The sequence below is a fragment of the Mus musculus genome, chromosome 11 (assembly GCF_000001635.26).
Source record: "Mus musculus strain C57BL/6J chromosome 11, GRCm38.p6 C57BL/6J".
In the NCBI taxonomy this organism is placed as follows: domain Eukaryota; kingdom Metazoa; phylum Chordata; class Mammalia; order Rodentia; family Muridae; genus Mus; species Mus musculus.
Genome location: NC_000077.6, coordinates 29455199 through 29470161, shown reverse-complemented (window position 1 = coordinate 29470161; position 14963 = coordinate 29455199). Strand labels below are relative to the sequence as shown.

Genomic DNA, 14963 nt, shown 5'->3' with positions numbered 1-14963 from the left:
GTAAACAGAACTCTGATTTATTGTTAAGACTACAAAAAAAACTCCAAACAATTAATGCCCAAAAAGATAAGCTTAATAGCTAAACCCCAAATATTTGTGATTATATAAGACTAAACCAGAAAAAAGAACATAATGGATCCATTACTATCACACACGTATCTGTGATACTAATATGTATGCATTTTAATGTAATAGCCTATATGATCAGTTAAGACTGGGCACAGTGACATACACCTTTCATCCCGACACTTGGAAAGCACTGGCATTCCTGACCTACACAGAGTTCCAGGCCAGTCTGGGCTGTATAATGAGGCGCTGTCTAAAACAAAACATTCTCAGTATCCTAAGTTGTTGTTTAACATCAACAACAAAAAAAGACAATGCCATACTCGTGACACAGCCTGGGAGAGGCAGACAGATGTGAATACCAATATTTCAGTTATTGTGTAATATTTTAGAATGCATGAATGAATTATTAAGTAGTTTTAAAAATTGTGCATGTGACATATACATATGTATATACATTTGTGTGCAATGGACAGAGGAGGTATCTTTTCCTGTTGCTCTCCCTTGGTCCCATGACAGGGTCTCTACTAAACCTGGAGTTAATTGTTTTTCAGTTAGGCAGACTGGCCACCACATCCCAGAGGCTTTCCTGGTCCTCCCCAACCCAGGGTTGCAGGCACACATAGCTTTCTACATAGGTACTATGGATGCAAACTCAAGTCCTCACACTTGCATAGACATTTCAGAGTACATATTAAATAAGGGTTTTGGTTAATGCAATTTTTATAACTAAAGAACCTAAAGGGAGAGCTGGGTTCAGTAGTACACACTTGTAATCTCAGCACTTGAGAAGTGGAAGCAGGAACATCAAGAACAGTTAGTTAAAAACCAGTCTGAGGGGACTGGAGAGATGGCTCAGCAGTTAAGAGCACTGACTGCTCTTCCTGAGGTCCTGAGTTCAATTCTCAGCAACCACATGGTGGCCCACAGACATCTGTAACAGGATAGGATGCCCTCTTCTGAAGACAGTTACAGTGTACTCATATACATAAAGTAAATAATAAAAAACAAAAACAAACCTACAGTCTGAGCTACAAGGGACTCTACCTCAGTATCCCCAATTGAATCTAAAGAGAAAACCAAACAGAAATAAATCTAAATTTTATATGAAAATGTTCTTTCTGCCTGTTACTGTAATTAAAAGTTTCAGACTTATTTTTATTTATGTGCACAAGTGTGTATATGCTACATGTGCAGTGCCTGAAGAGGCCAAAGGGTAATTAGATCCCTGGAACTGGAGTCACAGACAGTTGTGAGCTGCCATGTGGATGCTAGGAATTCAACCCGAGTCCTCTGGAAGAGCACCCTGTGCTCTTATCCACTAAGCCATCTCTTCAGTTCCTATAATAGGTTTTTAATACATTCACAAAGTTTGATTTTAGCTGTGTTTAATTTTTGATGTCTGAATTGCTTTAGACAGTTCTGGTAGTATTGTACTGTAAGAAGAGAAAAATAAAAATCTCAAGTGAGCATATAAAATTCTTGAAAATATAAACCCAAAGAAACAATTATATTGAAAAAGAAGTCAGGATAAAGAGACAAAAAGAATTACATCTGAAACCCTGGTGCAGTAGTAACTTTAGCAAAACAGTAAGGTGCCATATATATTCATAGTTAGCATGCTCTACATATAATCATACAACTGAAAGAAAGACATTTCTGACTTTTACCTTACTATTTAAAGAATGTAATAACCATCTTTTGCTTTACTCTTATTTCTTATTATTCTCTAGCAATTCAAACTAAATAGTAAAATTACATAGACAACTTGGTTTATTTACAATCACTGTATGTTCAGATGACTCAGAGCTTATTAATTGAGAAAGTGCATTAATAAATAATTTCCACAGGAGAAGACAAATGTTGTAAATTCGTGGACTTAAGGATGTACAAGAAAAATAATGTCATTTTAAAAAATATTCATGATAACAACAATAATTAGAACAACAAATCAGTAGTCTAGCTAAACTCTTAATTCACGGCTATTCCGGGTCAATTCAGCCTGAAACATAAGTCTGTAGAGTTCCCCATGACATTTTCTACTGGGATTCACTGCTGCAGCTATTGGCTACGTGTACTGTCCCTTTACTGCTATCTCTAGATTTCATTTTATTTATTTATTTTTTTGGTTTTTCGGTTTTTCGAGATAGGGTTTCACTGTGTAGCCCTGGCTGTCCTGGAACTCACTCTGTAGACCAGGCTGGCTTTGAACTCAGAAATCCACCTGCCTCTGCCTCCCCAGTGCTGGGATTAAAGGCATGTGCAATCACCGCTTGGCTAGATTTCATATTTTAATCCCCAATGTTTAACACCAGTTTTCTTGAAAGTAATTCAGCTCTTGTATATTGATATCCACTGTATATTACCAGTCAACTTCTCTTTAATTACATTTTATTTATTTGTTATGTGTTTCTGTGTCTGCATGCCAAGGATCAGAGGACAAATTCTGAGAATGGAACTCTCCTTCCAAAATGTGGGTTTCATGAATCAAAGTAGAACCTCTGTGTTTAAAGTAGTGCCCACTGGCTGTGTCATATCTATAGGCTCCTCACAGCTTTTAACGTTGAACCAGCTGAACAGCATCCATGGAAAACTGAGAAAATAGACACTTACTTTCTTAAGGGATTTACTCATTTGCTGAATCTTTGGAAAAAAATTTACTTCTTTTTTTTTTCTTTTCTTTGTTTGTTTATTTATTTTACACTCCAGATTTTATTCATAGAAAATTGGAATTAGAAATGTAGAGGGCCTGGGACTAGGTGATGCGCTGTAGATAGACCACTAAAGTTATAATAGCATTATAGCAAATGTGTATGCACGGTGATAATACACAATAAATCACAGAAAAGCTTGTTCAACAAAAAACCAATTACATCTGTTCACCACACTGACAATAAACTCACTGTTATGTATTTATATACTTGATCCCACCAGTAAGCTACATGTGCTTTAATGATAGTATCTTCAAAGTGGTAGTAACATTAATTAGAAAGATGAGAAACAAAGGAACTAGGAACATCACCTGAAATTGATAGACAAAAATTCCAAAATGGAGAAGATGAAAGACTAAAAAAGTGTTTGTACCTGTGAGCCTTTATTATATTTTTAACATAAAAGCTTACTTACTAGTCAAATGAAAGAAAACATTTAGTGGCTTAAAACAGAACACTCTTTTCTATTTTGCCCAACTTTAATTAGTTATTAAATATTTTCGATCCCATTTCCTAAAAGTTTTAGTTCACAATATATGGTTTCTATCCCAAAAATCTTTCTTTATATATAGAAATGTGGGATAATGAATGTTATTGTATCTTGGTTGCATGTTTTAAATTGTTCTAAGAATCAATCAATACTGGCTACCTATATGAATTAAAGCTTGGGAAGAGGTGGCAAGTCTTAAAAAGGGTCTGTCTAAACTGGGCTCATTAATTTTAATGAAAGTGTTACTTAGGCCAATACATGCTTTGCTAACAACATGAAATGTTTCATAAACAATAGGTAATCTGATTAAAAATTAATACATATTTGACACCTATATTAAGATAGTCAATTAAATTGGCAATTAACATTCTGATTAAATTGAATACAAAATTTCCTTAGAAATTTAATACTTTTATTTTTAAATTTAAATATTTTTAAGATGTATTTATTTTATGGTATGTATGTTTTCCCTGAATATACACTTACATCCATGCCTGGTGCCCACAGAGATCAGAAAAGTGTCAGATCCATGGAACTAGAGTAACAGATGGCTGTGGGAAGAGAACCCCCTGTTTTCTGCAGGTCAACAAGTGCTATAGAGTTTCTCAGTGTAGCCTTGGCTGTCCTGGAACTCACTATATAGAAAAGGCTGGTCTTGGACTCAGAAATCTGCCTGCCTCTGAGTGCTGGGATTAAAGGTATATAGCACCACTACCCAGCTTTGGTTTTTGTTTTTCTAAATATTCTTATAGAAAAAAATTTAATTATATTTGTTTGTATATATGTGTGTGTGTGTGTGTGCATACATGGTGTGCACATGTGTAGAAGCATATGTGCCATAGCATGCATATAGAGGTCAGAAGAAAACTTGGAAAATTTGATTTTTCTTACTATGTATGTCTTGAGACTCAAGCTTAAGTTATGAGGCTTGGTCTTGGCTTTTACCTAATGAGCCATCTTACTGGCCCACAAAAGAGTAGATCTCTAGTCTATCTGAAACAAGTGGCTCTGTAGATCTTAAAAATCACATTAATCCTAATTAAAAGACTATAATTAACCAAAAACAGAAATGTAAAACAAGTCTGAATCAACCATTAATAAAGCTAAATTTCCTTTCAGTCCACATCTTTCAGAACTTTCTCCACATCCCACTTACCTGTCATCAGTGCTCTGCTCATCGTGTAGGAGCCGCTCTTTATTTAAACCTATCTTCTCAAGCTCATGAGTTAATTTCTCAAGATCATTGTTCATTTGTTGTGTCTTCAATTTCTCACTGACTAAATCCTTATTTTAAAAAGAATGAAAGAACGTACAACTCACTCAAGTATCAAGAAAAGAACGTCAGTCAAGATTCTAATAACTACAACCCAACCAGACGTAATTTGAACCAGGTAAGAAGTGTGACTGACCCTTTCCAGCAGTCAAGTGGTACATTATAAACAAGCTAAATCATTCCTAAAAATCCTAAAAATCTTCTCTTGGACTAAACCACCAACCAAAGAGTACACATGAAGTGACCCATAGCTCCAGCCACATACATAGCAGAGGTGGCAGTGTTCAAGATGAGCTAGATACCTGTCTGTGCACCATAAGGCTATTACTCAAACAATAAAAAAGAATAGAAAGAACATCACAGTGCTGACTCTAGACCACCAACCAAAGAGTGCACATGGAGGGACCCATGGCTCCAGCTGCATATGTAGCAGAGGATGGCCTTGTTCGGCATCAATGGGAAGAGAAGCCCTTGGTCCTGTGAAGGCTCGATGACCCAGTGCAGGGCAATGCAAGGGCAGGGAGGCGGGAGTGGGTGGGTGGGTGAGCACCCTCATAGAAGCAGGGGGAGGGATGGGATGGGGGTTTCTGGAGGGGAAACTGGGAAAGGGGATAAAATTTGAAATGTAAATAAATAAAATATCAAATAAAAACATCATTTCTTCCTCAAATTATTTTTTGAAAAAAAAAAAACATTTTTAATAGAAATAAGCTCGAGTGTGTGTGTGTTGCTACTTCTTTATAATGCTACTGTTATAAAGGAGTTTCTAGGAGAAACTCTTTCCTGGTAAACAAACAACGTGGTGAAAACCATAATGGAACCTCCAACACACTCATGGACTTTAATGAAGCACTTATGTGTGGGGGGAAAAAGTAAACTATTATCTAATGTATGAACCTATCACATATTACAGGAACTATCACAAAGTAAATCTTACAAGTGAGAGAATTCTCAATAGTTCAATGTTGAAATTTAAGTTAAACCTGATTTTCATTCTCAGGCTTCTCAAACATCACAGAGCTTTGGAGTTTGAAAGATCTGAGATTAAATGCAGAAATCCACTCCTTTTATTAACTGTGTGTTTTTGAGTAAGTTAATATTTCTGAACCTGTTTGCTAATGTGAAAGATAAAAATAATATTTAAATGACTGACTGTGAAAAATCATATAAATTTACTTGACTACAACTTACATATGAATCCTTAGCCAAGTGGTAAAAAACACTTGCTCTAATCATTTATACCTTATTACTAACAATTTTAAAAATACAATTTAAAATGTCAACTGAATAGGAAACAGAAGTAGTTTCTAGCTCTAGTTCCAAAATTGTACTGAACTACACAAAAAATGGCACAAGTTACTGATGGGTTCAATAAAATGTGGGCTGCAAATATAAAAAATGATTGCCTTAAGTTTAGGTAAATATATTTACCTCACGTAATGTAACCAAGGTTTTAATATCAATAGTTGCTCTTTTTACAAGCTCTTTATTTTCTTTTTCTAATTCTTTTAGACGAACACAGGACTCTTTATATACATTAATTTCTTTGAATAAAGTTTTGTTTTCTTTTTCCAAATTCCCAATTTTCACATTATTTTCTTCTAATGTGGTATCTTTTATTTCTGCTTGTTGTCGGAGTCGTTTATTTTCCTTCTCCAATTGTTTTTTGTCCTTTTCAAGTTGAGATGTCTCTTGCTCTAATGACTTGTTTTCTTTTTCTAGTTGTTCCAGTCTTTTGCTAGATATTTTCAGTTCCTCTAGGCTTTTTTGTAATGTTTGATTTTCCATCTCTAAGTCTTGTAGCTCACTCTCTAACTGTTGGATTTTTTTATTGCTATTTTCTAGAGCTTTTTGTAGTCTTTGATTTTCTGTGTCTAGCCCCTGGTAGCTAACTTCCAAGCGTTCTGTCTTCTTGAAAGAGGCTCTCATGAGCTCCAAGCCCTTCCTCAGCTGCTCCTTCTCACTCTCCAGCTCCTTGTTCTCTAGCTGGAGCTGGGCCATTCTCATGCTCGCACACTTCAGAGACTCCACGCTCCTTCGCAGTTCTAAGTTTTCTTCATCGAGTTGGGAATTCTCTTTTTCTAGAGATTCTAACTGAAAAGTAAGGTTTTTAAAGCTGTCCAAAGTTTTTTTAAATTTCCTATTTTCTCTTTCTAGCTCTGAATTTTCCTGTTCTAATGTCTCAAGTTTTTCACACGTAATCTTTAAATTCGTTATCTTTTTCTGCAACAATTCATTCTCCTTTCCAAGATGATTCAACTCGTTTTCAAGTTCTTCTGCTCGCTCTCCTTTCTCTTTATAAAGCTCTAATTCCTTTTTCATTTGTCTTTTTTCAAATTCAATCTTGCTTAGTTTTCCACATGTTTCTTTGATAGATTCATGGAGAATTTTATTTTCTTTTTCAATGTCTTTCACTCTCGCCTCAGCACTAATCTGGGAGCGCTGCCGTAAGGAAGACACTGTTTGATTCAGATGTTCATTTTCCTGCTCCAATATTTTAATCTAATTTGAAAAAAATAAAGAAAATGTAAAATTACAATGAATAAACATAGTCTCTAAACTTTCAAAAACTAACAAGAAAAGAACATGGATACTAGAATGTATGGCTTACTGCTCTAATGTGACAAATATTTACTGAAAGACCACTTTGTATATGTACTGTCAAATCACTAAAGTTCATATTTGTAGGGATTTTACAGTCGGAAGGAATGGCTAAGAGAAAAGCATTTACAATTAAGATGATCTTCAGATTGTTTAGAATTAACCTACTTCAAATATTCCTAAAGACATTAAGGTATAAATTTTCATTAAATAATTTTTATGTTACCTTATACAGGGTAGATCAATGGAAAGTGTTTATGTGTATGTATCGTCATTTCTAAGAAAAAATTTAATTTAATTGCGTAACATATAAACAACAAAATTTGTCCAATTTATAGCATAACCTGATATGAGTTTCAAACTTGTAAGTGTTCAAGATACTTGCTACCATCACAGTGCTCCCTTGTTACTGGGGTGGCGATACTGTGCACTTTCTCCAACTTCTCTTTAAAATTGCAGGGCTATTCTACAAAAGTGCAGGAACTGAAGAACAGTTGTAATGAATTATTACTAAAGTGGCAATTTAAAATTTTCTAAGCTGCTCTTCAAATTTTCTAAGTATATGGTATAGAAAATGTAAAATGATAGAGCAATTCCTCCCTATTCAGATGGAATATATTTCAGAATCCCCCATGAATACTTAAGACTGCAAACAGTTCTTAATTTATATGTACTGTTTTGTTTCCACACACAGTGATGACGATAATTTAGTATTAGAGACAGTAAATTTATCATAAACCTTGGTGTATTTTTTTCTTTCTTTATAAACTTTTTATCTTAAGGAAACACTTAATAGTTTCTCTGATATATATGAATTGTAACTTAGGGTCATTGCAAAATAAGGGTGACTTGAATAAAAACAATGTAGTACAAGGGTAATTAGCAGTAATAGGCAGGTAGTGGAAACAGCAGGAATTTGTGCGATCTGGAAAGACAAGATTTTATGACACTACTCAGAATGACAGACAACTTAGAATGTACACATTGCTGACTTCTGGAAACAGTTGCATACATTAAATAACTTACCATTTTTGGACTGTGATGGACTGTAGGTAACAGTGAAGCAAACCTATACATGACGGGGAGCTATGGTAGTTAGTTTGAAGTCTACAAAGTTGTAGTGGCATGTAAACATTCACTTTAGAACAACTGCTTAAGTGAGATGCACCGACCTGCCTCTCTGAATTCTCTCTGAGCGTCTCTATTGTTTTTTCAAGCTGAGCTTTCTCTTTCATTAGATCCTTGCTTAAATTTTGACAATTCTGAAGACTTTGCTTTTCTTGAATAATTTCATTTTCAAGAATTTCAACCTAGAGAAAATTAAATCACAAACTTAACAGACAAAATGTGTCAAATTAAAAGATGACTATTCAATTAAGGATAAAATAATTTTAATATCCAAATGGTAGAAATTAAGACTCTTGTATAAAATTTCAAGTAGCATTCTATGATTATATAAAATTTATATACATGACTCTTATCTTCTCTCTATGAGAGACAGGTACAGGGGATCTGATGCCCTCTTCTGGCCTCTGCAGATACCTCACACATGGACTACACAGATACACATGCAGGCAAAACACTCAGATACATAAAAACAATAAGCTAATTTTTGGTATGACACTGTTCTTGTGTTCTAAAAATTCCTTACCTTTTGGAGATTTATATTCTAATGTTTTGTCGTTGAAATGATACACTGATCTCAAGGCCACAAGGAGGACACATGACATAATAATGTAGTAAAACCAGCAACAAGTTTGTTTTTCTTAATTTACTTTTTTGAGGTACTGAGGATTGACCCCCCAAAAACCTTTCATATACCAGGCAAGTGCTCTACCATTGAGTGATATCCCCAGCCCCTTTGGTTCATTTATTCCACTTACTATTTAAAAATCGAGCTTAAACAATATTAAGAATACATTACGAATGAAAAATACAAGTTATTGATATAAATTAACATTACAACAAAGATTAGATTTGCGTTTACCTTTTTATTCAGTCTCTGGTTTTCCTTTTCAACTTTTAGGATTTTGGAAGTGCTGCCTGCTGCGGAGTCCGCAGTGCTCCGGAGCTCTTCTACGGTTTTCGTCAGACTCTGGTTTTCCATTTCCAACTTTAATAACTTACTTGATGTTAATTCATTTACCTCATGGCCCAAGGACTTCTGTGGTGCTGTAATATTGAAAACATCACTAATAAAACTATTAAAAATATTGACTTCTAATGTACCTGATAACTGATCCTTAACTTCTTAAAATTTTAAGTTATATGAGATAGATACAATTAAAAAAAAACTAATGAAATGAAGTTAAATGTTGAGCTTCTAACATACACAACTTAAACTTGAGAGACTATAGAGTTCTAGTTCTATGGGAAATTACTTGGTAATCATCATGTTGATGATGTTGAGTTATTTGACAAATTACAAGTATTGCCTTGCAATATTACAAGATCCCTCTAACTCAAGAAATAAAAAGTATATCTTAAAAATTTGAAGTAACTTCAAATATTAAAAGATAGCTAGAGAAGAATCCTTATAAATTGTTTGAAGATCTTATACACTGTTCATATTCTTCTGAAAAAAAAGTCATTGCTCGACTTAGGAACAAAGATCAATATCTAGTCTATTTTGTCATGAGAAAGCACCTTTTAACACACACTCTTTCTTTCCCAGCATTTTTATTAATTCTTTGGAAATGTCATATCATATACACAAGTCACATGCAGTCCTGCCCTGTCCTCCCCTCAATCTTTGTTGCCTGCCTCAGCAAAAAACAAAACAAACAAAAACCAAAAGTCAAATTTGTGTTATCTGTACATTCCCTGGGGAATGATCAAACGCTCTGTGACCTGCCCCGAAGCTCCCTTCCCATATCCCTGCAGGGAGGCATCTACCATGGAGGGGACACCCCAGCATCATACCACAGTTCTTACCAGTTCTCTCCGAGGTCTTCTTATCTAAGCTGTTACTATTTTGCGGGGAGGTGGGGTGGGCAGGGTTGGGGTGGAGGTAGGGTTGTCAATGAACTCTTCCATGTACCTACTTCTCAAATGTGCATCTGTAGTCATACCATTGTAAAAGTATATGTCCCTACTAAATTTAAATATTGGTCAAAATGGTGTACAGTAAATAATCTTAATATTTAAATAAAAACTATTTGTTCTGGACATCACATTGGTACCTTTTTATTGCAAGTTTACTATAGAATCACAGAATTTTAAAATTGAACTACATTGTCATGTATTTTGTTGTTGATATTTCAGTCTACAATACTTTTACTTCCTCAAAAATTATTACTTATTCTTGGCGTGGTGGCACACATTTGTAATTTCCGCACATGAGAGGTAGAGGCATAGGATCAATATGCCTCAGCTAACTTGTTGAGTTTGACTTCAGCCTGTGCTTTATGAGACTCTAACTCAAAGAAACAAACAATATGACTTAATTTAACTGTAAGCTTACAGATAAATTGTTCAGAACGATACCTAATGAAGAGTTAAAATATACTTCTGGAAATACAACATCACCTTTTGCATTTTGGGTAAAAAAATTAAGTGAATAATCTGAGTATAATGAAAATATTATAAAAATCTATTAGTATCATCATTTTGCAAATCTGGCTTTGTCTCATAAATTAAAACATAGCATGGTAATAATGGACTATGTCACTCCTCTCCACCAGCTCGCACTGTCAGGCAAACACTCTTCCAAGAACTGTAACCTTAGTCCTACAGCACTGAGTACAGCACCTCTGTCAATTCAACCTGAATTACATATTTTCACAAGAACAAAACAAGCTCATTTGTTGCATTAAAAACTTGCTAATATCATTATGTACAGTTTATTCAATTATAAAATGATATGATCTAGGAAATAATACATATAATTGTCCATAATTGTCACTGAAGAATGACAAAAATTTTGAGAATTAATAGAAATTATTCACGTTAATCTTAAATGTACATTTTCATGTAAGTTACTTTGGTACTGGAATATTTTTAACTGAAAAATAAAATTTATATTTAGAGCACACAGTATGATGTTCTCTGGTAGTTTTATAGTTTCAGGTCTTCCATTTAAATCTTTCATCTATTTGCACTGGTGTGAAATCAGAATCTAAGTCATTCTTTTACAATCAGACAGCATTTTCCCAGCACCATATATTGAAAGGATTATCATTTTCTACACCACTTCTCTGTCATGTTTGTAAAGAACCAGTTGAGCATAAATACATAGCTTTATTTCTGGGCTTGCTATTCTGTTTTATTTCTTTATGTGCCTACTATTTTTTTTTTTTGTTGTTGTTGCTAATATGTTTACATAGATGTGTATTTTTAAGCTAGTAATTTAAGTATTTATTTTTATTTTATGTGTATGGACATTTTGTCTGCATCTATGTCTGGGAACCACTTGCATTCCTGGTGTGTGTGAAGCCCGAGGAGTACATTACATCCCTCGGAATTGGAGTTACAAGATGGTTTTGAACTGCCATGTAGTAGTGGGAATCAAACAAGGCTTCTCTAGACCAGCCAGTGATCAACCACTGAACCTTCCCTTTACCCCTAACTCACGTTTAAAAATCTGTGTGCTGTTTTGTTGTTTTAACCACTGAACTCAGGTCATTAGGATTGATCGGTTGCAGGTACAATTACCTACTGAGCCACCATGACAATCTGTTTATTTCTCCTTCTCTTCCTCTCTAATCAAGGACTCCCTTCCTCCTCCCTCCTCCTCTTATCCCCCCTTTTTTAAAGAAAGGGTTTCTCTGTGTAGCTCTGGCTGTCCTGGATCAGGCTGGCCCCGAACTCAGAGCTCCACCTCCCCCTGCTTCCTGAGGGCTATGATTAAAGTGTGTACCACCACTAGTTCTTCTTACTAGATATTACAAATGTGATTTTTTTCTTGAATTTTTTCAATAATCTATTGTTAATGTATGAAAATACTATTTTGGCTTTATATACTTCATCTTTACTGAGCTAATTTTTTGTTTTTAAACTTACAGTTTTATGGTACCTTTTCATTCAAACTACCTTAGCCTCTGTCCTCCACATATAGGTAAGCATACACATACAGGCTTTTTTAGTAGCCGAAAACTGAAGTCTGAGCTGCTTTCTTTGTAACTCAATTTATAGAAGTACAATTAAAAGTTACTAAAATACTTAAGTAATACATTTTCACAAGGTCACTACTTAAGCCAGTTCATAGGACAGTAGGACTTTAGTATTAGGTTCTCAAGTATAAAACTGGAAAAACTTTAATAAATAATATACAGTAAGCACTAAACTAGAATTCTTTCAGAGCTTATATCTATGTACTCTGTCTACCTGTTACCTGATAACTATGTACTCACCATCCATTATAGTGTGCTACATTTGGCATGTGTTTAAAAATATTTGCTCAAAAAATCCAGGTAAAATAATCTAATACTGTGTCATTTAGAAATTGTAGAACTAATTTATTTTGAATAAATTTGAATTGGCTATAATGAACAAAATGTATTAACAGCAACAGTAAACCCAAGCTTATAATGCAAACAAGTGTAATGAATATAATTTTAAGACCCAACTTAAGAAAGGGTCAGGGGAAAAAAAGAAGCACAATACAAAATTTTTTTTTGGGGGGGGTCAGGATCTGACTATGTAGACCATGTTGTCCTCAAACTCAGAATCTGCCTGCCTCTATCTACCTAGTGAGTCCTGGGATGAAAGGTGTGTGCTACCACACCCAGGAAGAAGTTACAAATTTATCTAGTAGTTTTTCATTATCCCCAGCAATGAACTGGCTGGTGTGATAATTTATTTATTTATTTATTTGTATTTGTTAAGAAAAAAAGCCATTGGCATAAAAACTCTCGACTCTTCATTCTGAGTACATACTCACCTTAGGATCTTCTTATTAGGTTTCTATCCTAGTTTGATTTCTCTGCATTCAAAGAACATATTGACTAGATAAAACTGTTTTACTTAATGGAAGACTATTTTTCTCAGGAGAAACCAATAAATTAATATTTCATCTCTTGTGATAGTAACTTGAAATATTGTCTAACCAACCATCCAAACCTGTTAATGAATTCACAAAACTGAAGTTTTACTTTAGACTATTTGTATATTTCTAAAAAGCTAAACATAGTCTTATGTATAATTTTTATGTTACACACTAAATGAAGCTATAATAGAATTATTTGATACAACTTTAAACAGAAAAGGGCCGGGATTCAGGTTTTTAAAAAACCCTTCTTCCTGAACAAGTAAAATTGAGTTTTAAGTTATAAAAAAGTAAAACAAGACATTACTTTGTGAGATAATAATTTTGGAGACAACTGTTTCTCTTGTGGGATCTTAGCTAGGGAAAATAAAGAAATATAAATAATCTTAATTTATTTATTAATCTACTTAAAGGAAACAAAATTGAGACTACCTTCAGCAAGTTCACTAGTTCTGGATATCTGTTCCAGCTCCCAGCCAAGGTGTAATGACTCATCCATACTTTGTTTCTGTGCCATTTCCAGAGTCATATTTTCTTCCATTAATTCTTCAATCTTCTTTCTATCCATATCTCGTTCCTTTTCAATTATACAGAATAGGGAAAGAAAGCTAAGAAATCATGTAATTTCCATCCATTATTCATTTATTTTTACTAATTTTAAAGTGAAAGCTTTTTAGCTCCTTAAAATTTTCTCACTGAAGGCAATACTTAGTTATTGTAGTCACCAGTGATCAATATTGATATCCTTTTAAAACCTGATATGATATCCTTTTAAAATGATCTTTTTAAAAACTTAGTTCTTTGAGAATTTCTACAACATGTTCTGGCTGTTTTCACTCCTCTTTTTTTTTTTTTTTGGTTTTTCGAGACAGGGTTTCTCTGTGTATCCCTGGCTGTCCTAGAACTCACTTTGTAGACCAGGCTGGCCTCTAACTCAGAAATCTGCCTGCCTCCCGAGTGCTGGGATTAAAGGTGTGTGCCACCACGCCTGGCTTTACTCCTCTTTTACCTTCTCCTAAATCCCTTCCTTCTTACCCACTGGCCTAAGACTGTGTCCTTTTTCTTTTCTTTTTTAAAAAACCTATCAAGTTCAATTTGCACATACATTCTTGGATATAAATAATCTTTAGGGACAAAAATGAAAATGTTCCTTCATACTAACAATTTCAGTCATTTAACAAAATAGTAATGGCCACTGATAAATTTTATGAGATAGCTATAATATTTTTGCATTTTAAAAGACATGCTTGTAAAATAGATTTACTGTTTTATAAAGGCAAAAATTAGTATGTAGTATTCATCTACAATTGAAACAGAAAATGCTACTGTATATTTATTTTATGTACTGGTGGAAATATCTTAAAATTATTGAGCTATCTAGTCTATGTTAAAGCCTTACTAAAGACTAAAGACTCTAGCCATCCTTGTCATTATAGGGAATTTAGCTGAATCCTAGAATGTGAATCACAGAATTCTTCCTTAGAAACCAGGAAAACTGATGAATTCCCTAAATCTTACCATCTCCATATCATGCAATTTAGCCTTTAGTTGTAAATTCTCTTTTTCTAATTCATGTAGTTTGTCAGAACGAGCCCGAGTTCCTTCTAGTTGGTCTTCCAGCATAGTTTTTGTTTCTAATAAAACTTGATTATCTTCTTTTAATTCCTATAAACATTTAAAATAGGCTTTTAAAAATTAATTAGAAATGTGCTACTGTTTTTTGAAGCCTAAATGATAACAATGCATCATTACAAATAAACACATTATGTCATTCTTATCACATTTTCATGTAGGAGTAATTAGTTGATTTTTTTTTTTTTTGGCTTCACCCACTTT

At 34.0% G+C, this 14963-nt stretch overlaps 1 protein-coding gene across 9 annotated transcripts in view; it reads right to left on the bottom strand.

The window, feature by feature from the left end:
- The window catches only part of Ccdc88a (coiled coil domain containing 88A), a 137404-nt gene that overhangs the window by 40647 nt on the left and 81794 nt on the right, over window positions 1–14963 (bottom strand). For all 9 annotated transcript variants that reach the window (XM_006514455.4, XM_030245467.1, XM_017314219.2 and 6 more), the window contains exons 11-16: window positions 14646–14792; window positions 13560–13704; window positions 9129–9313; window positions 8314–8451; window positions 5972–7042; window positions 4424–4551 (exon numbers count right to left, since the gene is read on the bottom strand). In XM_006514455.4, coding sequence (XP_006514518.1) covers window positions 4424–4551; window positions 5972–7042; window positions 8314–8451; window positions 9129–9313; window positions 13560–13704; window positions 14646–14792 — 1814 coding nt within the window. The remainder of the gene's footprint in view (window positions 1–4423; window positions 4552–5971; window positions 7043–8313; window positions 8452–9128; window positions 9314–13559; window positions 13705–14645; window positions 14793–14963) is intronic.